General features: G+C 32.3%; 2 protein-coding genes across 4 annotated transcripts in view; both read left to right on the forward strand.

Annotated features, from left to right (window-relative positions):
- Positions 1 to 12,656, forward strand: part of LOC148231529 (inactive dipeptidyl peptidase 10) — a 349,615-nt gene that overhangs the window by 127,087 nt on the left and 209,872 nt on the right. The window lies entirely within an intron of this gene.
- On the forward strand, positions 5,692 to 7,186 carry LOC148231530 (uncharacterized). The gene is made up of 2 exons (XM_088192875.1): positions 5,692 to 6,400; positions 6,473 to 7,186. Exons 1-2 carry the CDS (start codon positions 5,793 to 5,795, stop codon positions 7,038 to 7,040), a joined length of 1,176 nt encoding a protein of 391 aa, XP_088049001.1. The 5' UTR covers positions 5,692 to 5,792; the 3' UTR covers positions 7,041 to 7,186.

Raw genomic sequence — 12,656 nt, forward strand, 5'->3', positions numbered from 1 at the left:
TCTTGATTTGAATAAAACCAATATTAAAAATATATTATTTTTTATTACCATGTATACAAAAATATATTTTTTTAATATTTATATTAAAGTATAATTGAAATTTATATTAGGTTTTTATCTTTATTTTATATAAATATTAGTGAGAAAACAAGTCGTTAACATTTTTTTGAAAATATCAACAATGCTGTAATAAGCTTATTATATTTTTCGTTTTTCCAACATTTTATTAAACATGTAATACTTTATGACTGTTATTCAGTTTTTAAAATACTGGTTTAAATAAGCTAATATTATGAAAAAAACTAATGAGAGTTTTTCAACCTGCGTACAGTTTTACATATAAATTGAGTTATTAAATTTTAATCTCAGCGAAATAATGCACACAGCTTTGTAATACAAAAAATGTTAAAAAACGACTAACAAACAATTTTATATACCAGCAACCATCTGCTTATGTGTATATAGACTATACATAAATTGAGTTTAAAAGTGTATTACGTTTTATATTAAATTATAATTAATCATAAAAATGTATATGAAAAATATAATAATATTTTCAGCGTAAAAGTGTACAAAAATAGTTATACTAATAAATTAGCTTGTTATTTTACATAGCAAATTAAAGTAATTACCGCAGTAGATAGAATATATTATTGGATGAAAAGTAAATATAAAAATTAAAATACAGTTGTAAAATATGTATTTATAGAGTTAAAATTGCATATTAATAAATGTGTTTATTAAAAAAAATTAAAGTTCATTAGAAAGTTACATTGTAATCAGAAGCTTAGGAAGATACGTTATATCTTCTTAAGCTTCTGATTACAATGTAACAAATAAAGGCGGCATTTTAGACATGATATATAGTTTTGAGAAGTTTAAATTTTATTGCTCCACAATAGTAGATTTAATTTCCGACTTTATAACAAAAATCTAGTCAGGTTAATTTCCTTGTTTTTTTTTATGTATTTTTATCATCGTGAATACGTACAAAATTTACTATGATTAACAAAACATGTGTTTATATGCATAGTATTTTTTTCGCTTGTTCTTATCACTTCAAAGGAATGTTTTTAGGAAACACATCTGGATTCAATAATTTACATAATAAAAAATTCTCAGACCCATTGGGACTTTTTTATTAATACAATTTTTTTATATATCCAAGTATTTTCACCGGAATCCAGCGGGTCAGAGTCCGGGTACCCAGCAGGGGCGTATATTCAGGGTGTGCTAGGTGTGCGGCGCACACCCGCAAAACCATCTAAAATATAAATTTAGAAATTTAGAAAATTTAGGGCGTAAAGCGACATCATTTTGCATACAGTAGTATGCAAAATTATAAAATTTTAATATGCAGTGTATAGTATGCATTGGTATTTGTCATTCGCTCTGAACGTTTTCGCGCGAGCGATCGTTTTGGAACAACACATATAACGCGCCGACCTTGCGCGCGGCCGCCGACTAAAGTAAATTGTTCCGACATTTAACGGCTGAAGTCGATCTGTCGGCTGGCAGCGCTCAGTAGTAAAATTGGTCTCGAATTTGGTGCGCGTACTTCAAAAACTCTTGCGTCCGTCGCTGCTTTTTTATTACATTATATCACAATAACAGGTCACTCATTTTTTTATATTTTGGCGTAAAATAGTTTATTATCTTATTTACATATGATCAATATTTAATTTTCTATTCTAGATTATATTTTTTTATTTACCCCAATAATGATGAAGAATACTGTTAAAGATATTCTGAATAATCCATTTTCAAAAAGAAGTTATGAAATTAAATTGAAGATAATCAAAATTGCCAAACCACGTCCACCTCTTCCCAATTTATTTATGAAGCATAAGGACAATAAATGTGAATATACAAGACATTTTTCATTTTCATCATATGAACGAACTGAGTGGTTAACAGGCTGCGAACTTCGATCTAGATTGTTCTGTTGGCCATGTTTATTGTTTTCCAAAGAAAGAAGCGTGTGGAATAAAAGTGGATTTGCTGACCTTAAACACAAAAGAGCGCAGTTCAATCATTTTTTTCTCTCAAAATGTTTGGAAAACAACGAATTGAAGTCATGATTGACGCTCAACGTAAAGCTAATATAAGTCAACATAATGAACAAGTTAATAAAAATAGAGAAATATTAAAACGAATGATTGACGCAGTAGTATATCTAGGAAAACAAGAACAACCTTTTCGAGGCCACGATGAGTCCTGTAATGCACTAAACAAAGGAAATTACCTTGAATTTTTAAATGCACTTCGAGAATACGATTCTGTTTTGGATACTCATTTAAATACTGCAACGGTGTTTCGTGGTACTTCCCCATCCATACAGAATGACATAATTGAAGCAATTGGTGATGTTATTAAAGATCATATTAAGGAAGAAGTAAATTCAGCAAATTTTGTCGCTATTATTCTTGACGAAACTTCAGATATAATGACGAACTCACAGCTCTCGACAGTTTTGCGTTTTGTTTATGAAGGTAAAGTTTACGAGCGGTTTATTGGCTTTACAGACGTTAGCTCTGATAAAACAGCCGATGGCTTATTTTGCCACGTTGTAAATTTAAGTGAAGAATTTCAAATTCAAGAAAAATTAGTTGGACAGACTTATGATGGGGCGAGTGTAATGAGTGGGCATATTAATGGTTTGCAAGCCAAAGTACTCGAAGTTTATCCATTGGCCATTTTTACACACTGCTATGCTCATATGTTAAATTTAACATTACAACAAGGTCTTTCCAATATAAAAGTGTGCAAATCATTCTTTCAAACTTTAAATGGATTGTCTGCATTCTTTTCGAAATCTTCCTAACGAATAAATGCTTTACAAGAGTTTGTAGTTAGAACACTTCCTTCTGTTACACCTACAAGATGGAATTATACATCACGGTTAAGTAACACAGTGCAAAAATACAGAAATGAATTTACGGATTTTTTTCGAAACGTCGTGAAAAATTGTGAACTATGGGACCCCGACACTGTAATAAAAGCACGAGGTTTTCTTAGCTTTTTGGAAGATTTTGAAACAAGAAAACTTCTCCACATATTTTCAAACCTTTTTGGAAAAACTGATGTGTTATACAACATTTTACAATCCAAATCTTTTGATATATTATATTGCTGTAAGAAAGTTACCGAAATTTTGCAACAACTCAGATATGAACAGAAAAATAATTATGAAACATTATGGGATTCTTATGTAACGGAAGAAAATTATCCAAGACTGAGTAATGATTTGCTTGTTGAAGAAAAGCACGCGTTTAGCCAACTATTTAATACAATAGTTGATAATATATGTAAGCAAATTGAATACCGTTTTTCTTCAATGTCCAAATTGGAATATTTTCACCTTCTGGAGAAAGAAAAATATGAGCAATATAAAGGAAAATTTCCAAATGAAATACTTACACAACTGCAACAATTCTATGGAACATTATTTGATTATATAAGTTTAAAAAATGAGCTTGCTGTTCTTTATCATTTACCTGAATTTGCATAGAAATCTGTTCATGAGCTTGTACAATTTATAAACACAAATAATCTTGAGTCAGGTTTTCAGGAAATAGATAAATTAGGCAAACTAATATTAACTCTTCCAAGCAGTACTGCTTCAGTAGAACGTTCATTTTCTGCTCTGAAACGAATTAATAATTGTTATCGAAGTACCCAAGGCCAAGAAAGGCTATGTGTCCTTAGCTTGATTTCAATAGAAAAAGGGATCCTTATGGATATTAAAAAGAAGAGCACTTTTTATGACAGCGTGATAGAAAAATTTATGATTAAAGAAAGAAGATTAGATTTTATATATAAATAATTATAATTTTATGTTTAATGGAAATTTGATATTTTTATATAATAATATTTTAGATTAGGTTTGATGTTTATTTATTTATTTATATATGGGGAAAAGATGTAAGGCAGTTTAGACATGCCAAAACCTGGCTAATAAAAATGAAAAAATGTACGTTTTTTTTTAATTTTTTATAGCACACCCAATATTAACACCCACCGTACGCCACTGGTACCCAGACCCGAGAAAGTCACGATAGTCCAAATTTGAATACATCTATAAATATGGTAATCATTAGGTTCTAAATTAGGCAAATAATTAAAAAAAAATGTACTAGTAGCATATCAATGCATTCTTATTATATGTGTGTAAGAGAAGCAAATATACGAAATGGAACATATTAACGTTATTATTCCCGTAGGATAGAGGTCGATTGCTACAAAAGTCTACTAAAAACGTCTAGAGTGTCGCTACGTGCTAAAATAACTCTGGCGACATATTGGATTTTTTCGCAAATCGCAATGGTTCAACCCTAGAGAGATATAATAAATTTTGAAATATATAAAAAAAATATTTTAGGTATATGTATATTCTTAGAATATATATATAACATTTAATTTTCTCAAAAAAACATTGCCTTTTGTTATCAAAACATTGTCCTTTGGGGTGGAAGCAGCTGGTGACGGAATAATAACGATATTGACTTGACTAACGTTAGAAGCTTTACTTGATTGAATAGATTATAAGATAAGTACAAGGATATGTAAATGTGATATTTTGAAAGCGAATGGGTTAAGCCGCTCAGTCGTATTTCGAAAACCATCAACCACTTGATAAATATGTAGTGTGCAACCAACCATCAGATAAATAATGACAAAATTGGTGGTCGATGTGCTGTGAACAAGATAGTTAGTGGAGCAGAGGTTATTAACCTTTTAGGTACAATATACAAGCTAGTTTCATTTAACAATTATTTTTTAAATATAAGCTCTCAAAAAATATGTACATACATATCATATCATATTACTATGATACATAATAATGCTATTCGGTATTGATTATTTCTTTTAATTGGGACGTAAATGTCAAAGCGGATTATTGCTACACTATTACCTATTATATAGTATACTTACTTTTACAACGTGTTATAAAGTGTGTCACCTATTAACGATAATATGTGACGACGCCCTAATAAAACTAGTAGCTGGTTAAAACAAGGGTTGATTAAATAGCATTAAAAATTAATATAAACTAATGTAATTAAAAAAATATATACATAAAATAATTTATGTATATATTTCTCTAAACCGAATTTTGTACAATAGGAGAGCGCAAAAAAACAATTATCCCTTTTCAGAAGTCAAAAATCCACGTCAAAAGCAATAAAATCGTGTCGGAGCCATCGCAGTGGAAACGCTCGTTACCGAGCGTTTCCACTGCGACGGCTCCGACACGATTTTATTACTTTTGACGTGCATTTTTGCCTTCTGAGAAGTGATAATTGTTTTTTGCGTTCTCCTATTTACCGAAATTCGGTTTGAATATACTTTGAACAGCCCTCTCATACTAGAACTCCATAGAAATATCGCTAAGGATAGCTATTAAATTTTTAAAACATAGTGTAATATCGAACTATTGAGCAATATGTGAGATCTATTTGTACTTATTCTTCCTTTTATTTTCTCCTGTGAGATGAGTTGGTTTAATTTGTATTTTAGATCTAATAAAAGTTCAAAAACTACAATTAGATAGATTAGGTTTTGGTTTGAATAGCAAATGGACGTTTCGCAACTGTCAAATTGAGTTTCATAGACATTTAGAGCAGCATATTAGCGCCTATCAGTTATTAATAAATTATATTCAGTCCACTCTGTGCTGTTGACGCGAGCGGTCGCACTCGCGCTTCGCTCCGTTATCGTACGAAGGACACCCCCGCTACCGTTCTGCAACGATAGACACGCCCACTGCAATTAGCTACAAAGACAGCGCCATGAAGAAGGCGCAGACGCGCAAGCGTTCTCTTGGAACGTTGAAGGCGTACCTAAACGCCTCACAATCAACTTCAGGCCTGCCAGACCACGAGTGGCAGGTACCCAAAAAGACATCGAAAGTTTCCCAGGATGCTAAGATGCCTCCGACCACGAGCCAAAACAGGTATGAAAAGCTTCCCGAAGTGATCGAAAGGAAGCAGCAGAGGATACCGCCTGTGATCGTAGAGATCACGGGAACACACCTCCAGACGATCGACTTAATTAAGTCGATCACAAAAACATCGAACTTCTCGTTGCGATACACGGGAAGTGGCAATGTGTCAGTACTTTGCGCGTCGTTTGAAGCACGCGCGTTGTTAATGGATGGACTGAAGGGCCAACGCGCCTTTCACACATTCACCGCCGACGACGATAAAACAGTGAAATCCGTGCTGAGAGGGCTCCCAGAGGTCCCCACCGAAGACATTGCCGCAGATCTCGAACGTCAAGGACTTAGCGTCGTCAAGGTGACGGCAATGAAGACCAAGACCGAGAAACAAGGAGACTCTAGGCTCTACCTTGTCCAGTTTCCGGCTAATACAACAACGAGCACTATAAGAAGCATCCGGTACGTTTGCTTCACCAAGGCCACGCTTGAAAAGTACAAGCGTAATAAGTTGCATTTAACGCAATGTTTCAGGTGTCAACAATTCGGCCACGCTGCAAGAAATTGTCAACGAGCTCCCAGGTGCGTCAAATGCCCCGGAAACCACGCCACGAACGAGTGCTCTAAGAAGGACCGAGAAGCACCCGCCATCTGCACTGGTTGTGGAGGAGACCATCCGGCCAATTTTAAGGACTGCCCTCGTAGGTTAGAATACCTACAGAAAACTCAGAAGAGACAACAGAGACCGACTCCCACTGTTCACTCGTCGCAGCCGAACAACATATTCAACCTCGAGCAAGCGCAATTTCCTGCACTGAAACCAACGAAACCAGCGTTGGTAAAAACCTCAACCACCCCAGCAGTGATCTCATCAGCCACTTCATGGAACGCCCAGGTTGGCGCCGCACCAGCACCAATAAACAAGGCGCCACAACGTCCCCAAACCAGGCAGCCTGAGGAGCCCCTCTCAGACACAATGCCAACTTCAGAGCTACGCAGGATGTTGCTCGTCCTTCAAGAAATCAGGACCAAGGCTGGAAAGTGTGCCAGCAAAATGGAGATCGCCTTGATGATGGTCGAATATCTCGATGTGCTCTTCTAAGGTGGGGCTCAACGTTTTGACGTGGAATTCACGCGGATTCCGAAATAAAACTGGAGAACTGGAACTGCTGATCAGTGAGTACAAAATTGATATTGTCGTAATCACCGAATCTTACCTCAAACCACACGTCAACGTTTTTATACCGAACTTTGTCTGCCTCCGGAGGGACCGTCTCTCAAGGCCAGGCGGAGGTGTCGCGATATTTGTAAAAAAATCAATTAAACACGCGCGCATTACAACAAACACGACTAATCTTGAAACTGTCGCGATACAAATTAAACACGATAATAAATTAATAATAATTGTCGCGGGGTATAATTCTCCCGGTGACAGGTTGCTTCGAGGTGACCTTGATGATGTGTTTCGTCTTGGAGAATCCGTGATATTAACTGGAGACTTTAACGCGAGACACATGCATTGGGATTGCCCCGGTGCGAATCGATCCGGTAAATTAATCTTTGATTATTTACACGATACGGACACTACTGTAAATTTTCCGAAATCCCCAACGCATTATCCTACCAACCACACGACTCCGTCAATTCTGGACATAACGTTGGTCAAGGGTAATTCCCGGATTTCAAACATGCACTGCATCCAGGCTCTGTCCTCGGACCACCTTCCAGTATTCTTTACGTTGGACGGTGAGGTCGAGATGGTGTCTGAGGTCGTTTTCAATTATGCAAAGGCTGATTGGAAGCGATTCAGAAGCATAGTAGAGTCTCGGGTATTGGTTAAACGACAGAATTATACCTCAAATGACACTAAAACTATTGACGATGATATTCATTACTTAACATCCGTGATCGAGCAGGCCAAAATATCATCAATTCCGTCGCGTAAAAATATTTGGAATAACATAGAACTCACCCCAGAAATAATTAAACGTATTAAAATTAAAAATAATATGAGAAAGCAATGGCACAAAAATAAATCGCCCCAACTTAAAACTCTAATTAACAAACTAACTGATGAAATTCGCGTTCAAATTCAAAACATCAAAAACGCTTCGTGGTCGCGTAAACTAAAAGCTTTGAAACCGGGAGATAATTCCTTATGGAGAATGACGAAATCGCTTAAAAATAAAAACTCAAATATACCACCTTTAAAAACCGGAAACAACGTAGCTAACACGACTCAGGAGAAGGTCGAGATTTTAGCTGAGACATTTTCTACATCTTATCAACTTACGCAAAATTACATTGACCAAAAAACCCAAAATAAAGTAGACCGGGCAATTAAAGATATTAGTAAAACTCCAATAGATAAAAAATCCATTAACCAAGTCGGCATATCAGAAATTCTTAGTATTGTTAAACGATTATCAAATAGAAAGGCTCCAGGTATAGATAAATTAGAGAATATATTGATTAAAAACCTTCCTTTTGTTTGCTTTAAGTACTTAAATAACATTTTTAATTCATGCTTATCTTTTGGATATTTCCCAATAATCTGGAAAACGGCAAAAATTCATCCGATAAAAAAACCTGGCAAAGCAGATAACATACCAATTAACTACCGCCCGATAAGTTTACTTCCCTCATTTAGCAAATTATTTGAAAAAATTATATTATCTCGATTAAAAGAATCTCTTAATAGCAAACTCATTAATGAGCAATTTGGTTTCCGCGAAAATCACTCGACTACGCATCAACTTAATAGATTAACAGAGCACATATCTGCCGATTTTAATATGAAAAAAAGTTCTGGTCTTTTATTATTAGATATGGAAAAGGCTTTTGATACAGTATGGCATGATGGATTAATGTATAAACTTTTAAAATATGAAACTCCCTATTACATTATTCACATGTTACGGTCTTACCTGAAAAATCGAAGCTATGTTGTTTCGCTAAATAATACATTTTCGACACCGCGTAAAATACCAGCTGGTGTTCCTCAAGGAAGTATACTTGGCCCGTTTCTCTTCATTCTATATACTAATGATATTCCAATGTTAAAAAATACTAAACTCTCAATGTACGCTGACGACACTGCAATCCTTACTAGTTCTTATGGTCTTAAACCTATTGCAGTTAAACTTCAAAAATCCCTTGAAAACTTAAAAAAATATTTTATGAAATGGAGAATTAAAATTAATCAAGACAAAACAGAAGCAATAATATTCACTAAACGTAGACAACCCTTGCCTGCACCCATTAAAAGTGAACAAGGGCATAACATTGAATGGAGAGCGAGCGTTAAATATCTGGGTATACACCTGGACTCCAGACTAAAATTCAATAAACATATAACTGAACTCCGGTCGAAAGGGCTCGGCGCCATTGCGGCTCTAAAATCAATATTTAATAGAAAAAGTGCGCTTACAATAAAAAATAAAATTCTAGTCTATAGACAATTAATCAGACCTGTTTTAACTTACGCTTGTTCAGTGTGGAGTAACGCGAGTAATAGTAATTTTAATAAACTTCAAGTAATTCAAAATAAAGCCATAAAAATAATTTATAATACACCGTTTTATACTAACCTTAAAAAACTCCACACCAAACATTTAATTCCTACCATTAAAGAATATTGTTATTATCAAACCGAAAAATACTATAAAAAAATCTCGCGAGACCACGCAAACCCACTAATTTCAAGAATCGGTGATTACGACAAAGCAAAACTTAAATTTAAATACAAACATAAAATGCCTAAGCACATATTGCTTTGATGCAGTTAAGCTCATCACAGTGTCATCAGTTTCAGGTCTACAGGGCTAGGTTTATTTACCTTTGTATGTGTTTTATTTTGTATATTATGTATTTTGTATAATTTGTTTTTCTCATCTGCTTCATTCTTTTCCAAAATATTTTTTTTTTTTTTTTTTTTTTTGGATTTTTTTTTTTTAAATTTGTAAAAGGTTTTATGTATTTTTCCTTTAATTTAGTATATTCTCGTATAATTTATTATTCTTTTTATGTTATTGTATAACTTAACAATTTGTAAACAATGTAAATGGTTATGAACCAGTATTGTGCATTTAATATATCTGTATGCTATTTTACCTATGTCTATTTAAGAAATAAACTTTTATAAAAAAAAAAAAAAAAAAAAAAAATTATATTTTTGCTAGTAGAAATATGTATTTACTGGTGAAAATGTATTTTGACTTACTTAGTGAAAATATAACTATACTAAAAATACACATTCACTGTTACATTTATACATCGGATGTAAATACATAATGATAAGTATGTAAATATATATTGCTACATATAGAAAAGTTGAAATCATATAATTATACTAGCACCTGACAGATAATTAATTTCTTCACTGGTAAAAATATATATCTACTGGTGATAATGTATTCTGATATGATTTTACTGAAATTACATACTTTAAAAAATATTTTCGGGATAGATTCGAGACTGTTATTTTTTACATATATTTTAGGAATAACCACATGAAACTAAATGTTTTATTTATTTATTTTTCTGCAATAAATCTAGTTGTCAAATTACTGTTATACAGTTGGTGCTGTTGTTGATTTTTTGTTATTTCTTTGCTTTTTCCTTAGATATTCGATCTAAAAATTCAGATCGAATACCTAAATCTACTGCTACTAATTTACATTTCTACAAATGTCAAATTTTTTTAACGTACAAAAAACAATAAAGGTAACAATAATTTTCAAACGGAGCCAAAAAATTACAATCTGTTCCTTTGAATAATAATGTTTATTGTGAAAGTATTACATAGAAAGTGGGTGCTTTTGAAGGCAATGTTCCGCTCCTTTTATTTCTTGTATGTATAAATACTTTAACCTGAACAACATCACTACATACATCTCAAACAACTGTAGCTTAGTTCAGATTGATTATTTGAGTTCGATTTTTGGAATACTTCTTGAAACATAAATGTAAAGATCGTTCTAATAATTGTATTTTGATTGTATTAAAAACTGCATGTTTTTTTATTTAATGTGTATATTCTTATTTTTTCCCCAACATTTATGTTTTTACCATTAAAAAAAATTTACGCTCTACAAAAAAAATTCTTTAAAATTTATTTCTGGTCGTATTTTGATTTAATGAAAAATTAAACTGATTGCATTTTTATTTTATTTTGAATTGTAAGTTTTGCTAAAAATATTATGGTATCTAAACATCTTAAATATAATATAAACTGTCCAAATTCTTGTGTACTGATTTGTTTTTTTATTCTATGTAAAATAAAATGCTAAATGTGTAAAAAGCTGCAGACTATAAAAAAGCCGCATGCGGCCCTCGGGCCGTGTGTCAGATACAGGTGTTCTAAAAAAAAATTTACTTGTTCAAATTAGTATATAGCTCTCGTTCGGAATAACGTTAAATAATTTATTCAAAAAAATGTAAAGTATTTTTTTACCATAAAATTTTTATGATACATATTTTAACCTGCACGATAGACGAATGGTATAAGTCGTTAACCATTGACTTGAAAGACCTGAGGTTGAATCATATAAAAATAATATTGTTTTTCAATTTAAGTCATGTCTTGAGAATTGGAATTAGTGATTATTATGTTACTACAATCACAGATTAGGTTTACCTGGATTTTGCTAATCTCGCGGATGAATATCGGGATGAATAATTGAACGTGAGCTAGACTGTACATATTAGGTATAGAAAAATCTATAATGATAAGCTACTTTAGCTAATAAAGAGTATTTTGTATATATTAAAAAAAAAGTATATTTGAGCCGTTGATTTTGAAAGTGGGGCAAGTCTATTTCTAGAATAATTTTCCCTGTTTGGGTACTATATTTTGTACCATTATTTCGTTTAGCTTTAATTATTTTTTTAATGTACGTGTCATCGTTCTTCTTGTTATATTATGTTTTTTTTTATCTGGTGATGAATCTGACAGTTCCAATATTCTTCTTTTTTTTGTTAAATTCTTTGAACTGTATTCATTTAGCTCCGAGCTATTTTCACTTTCAGATGTGATGATCCTTTCTTTCTTACTAATATTCATGGGCCTTATTTCTACAAAATATTTATCAATACAATAACAATGAATGTAATGATCATTATAATAAAAATAAAAGTGTAACTAGCAAGGATAGAATAATTCAAAATGTTATGTTATTGTAGAATTTATTACAAGATTAACACATTAAAATGACTAATAATAATAAAATAATAACTAAAGTAACATTACAAAATAACTTATTATGTATTGTTATTAGTTATTAAGCAGATATTTTTAGGTAGTGTTATCTATTCCTAGTAAAAAATATTATCTTAATAATAATTTTATTACTGATCTCACTGTCCGATGCAACTACAAAGTTATAATAATAATAAAAATCCATATTAAATTATTTTGTTTTTATTCAACTTTTAGTTTAACAATACTTATAGAATGATACTCCGTAACAATGGAAACTTTCTAACATAGCACGCTTTTTAATTTTTATTAAAATTATTGTATTTTGAGTGGACTTGCCTCACTTTCAAAATCAACAAACGATTAATATCACTGACCAAAATAAATCACTAGTAAAAATTTTACACTGTTATCAGTTATACTTTACAAAATGGACTTGCCCCATTTTCAAAATCAACGGCTCATTTACCGCTATTTTAATAGTTAATAATATATTATCTTATGGTGAAATTTTGTAGT

This window comes from Plectrocnemia conspersa, unplaced genomic scaffold (genome assembly GCF_051122295.1).
Source record: "Plectrocnemia conspersa isolate PC_06_02 unplaced genomic scaffold, ASM5112229v1 ptg000009l, whole genome shotgun sequence".
Lineage (NCBI taxonomy): Eukaryota > Metazoa > Arthropoda > Insecta > Trichoptera > Polycentropodidae > Plectrocnemia > Plectrocnemia conspersa.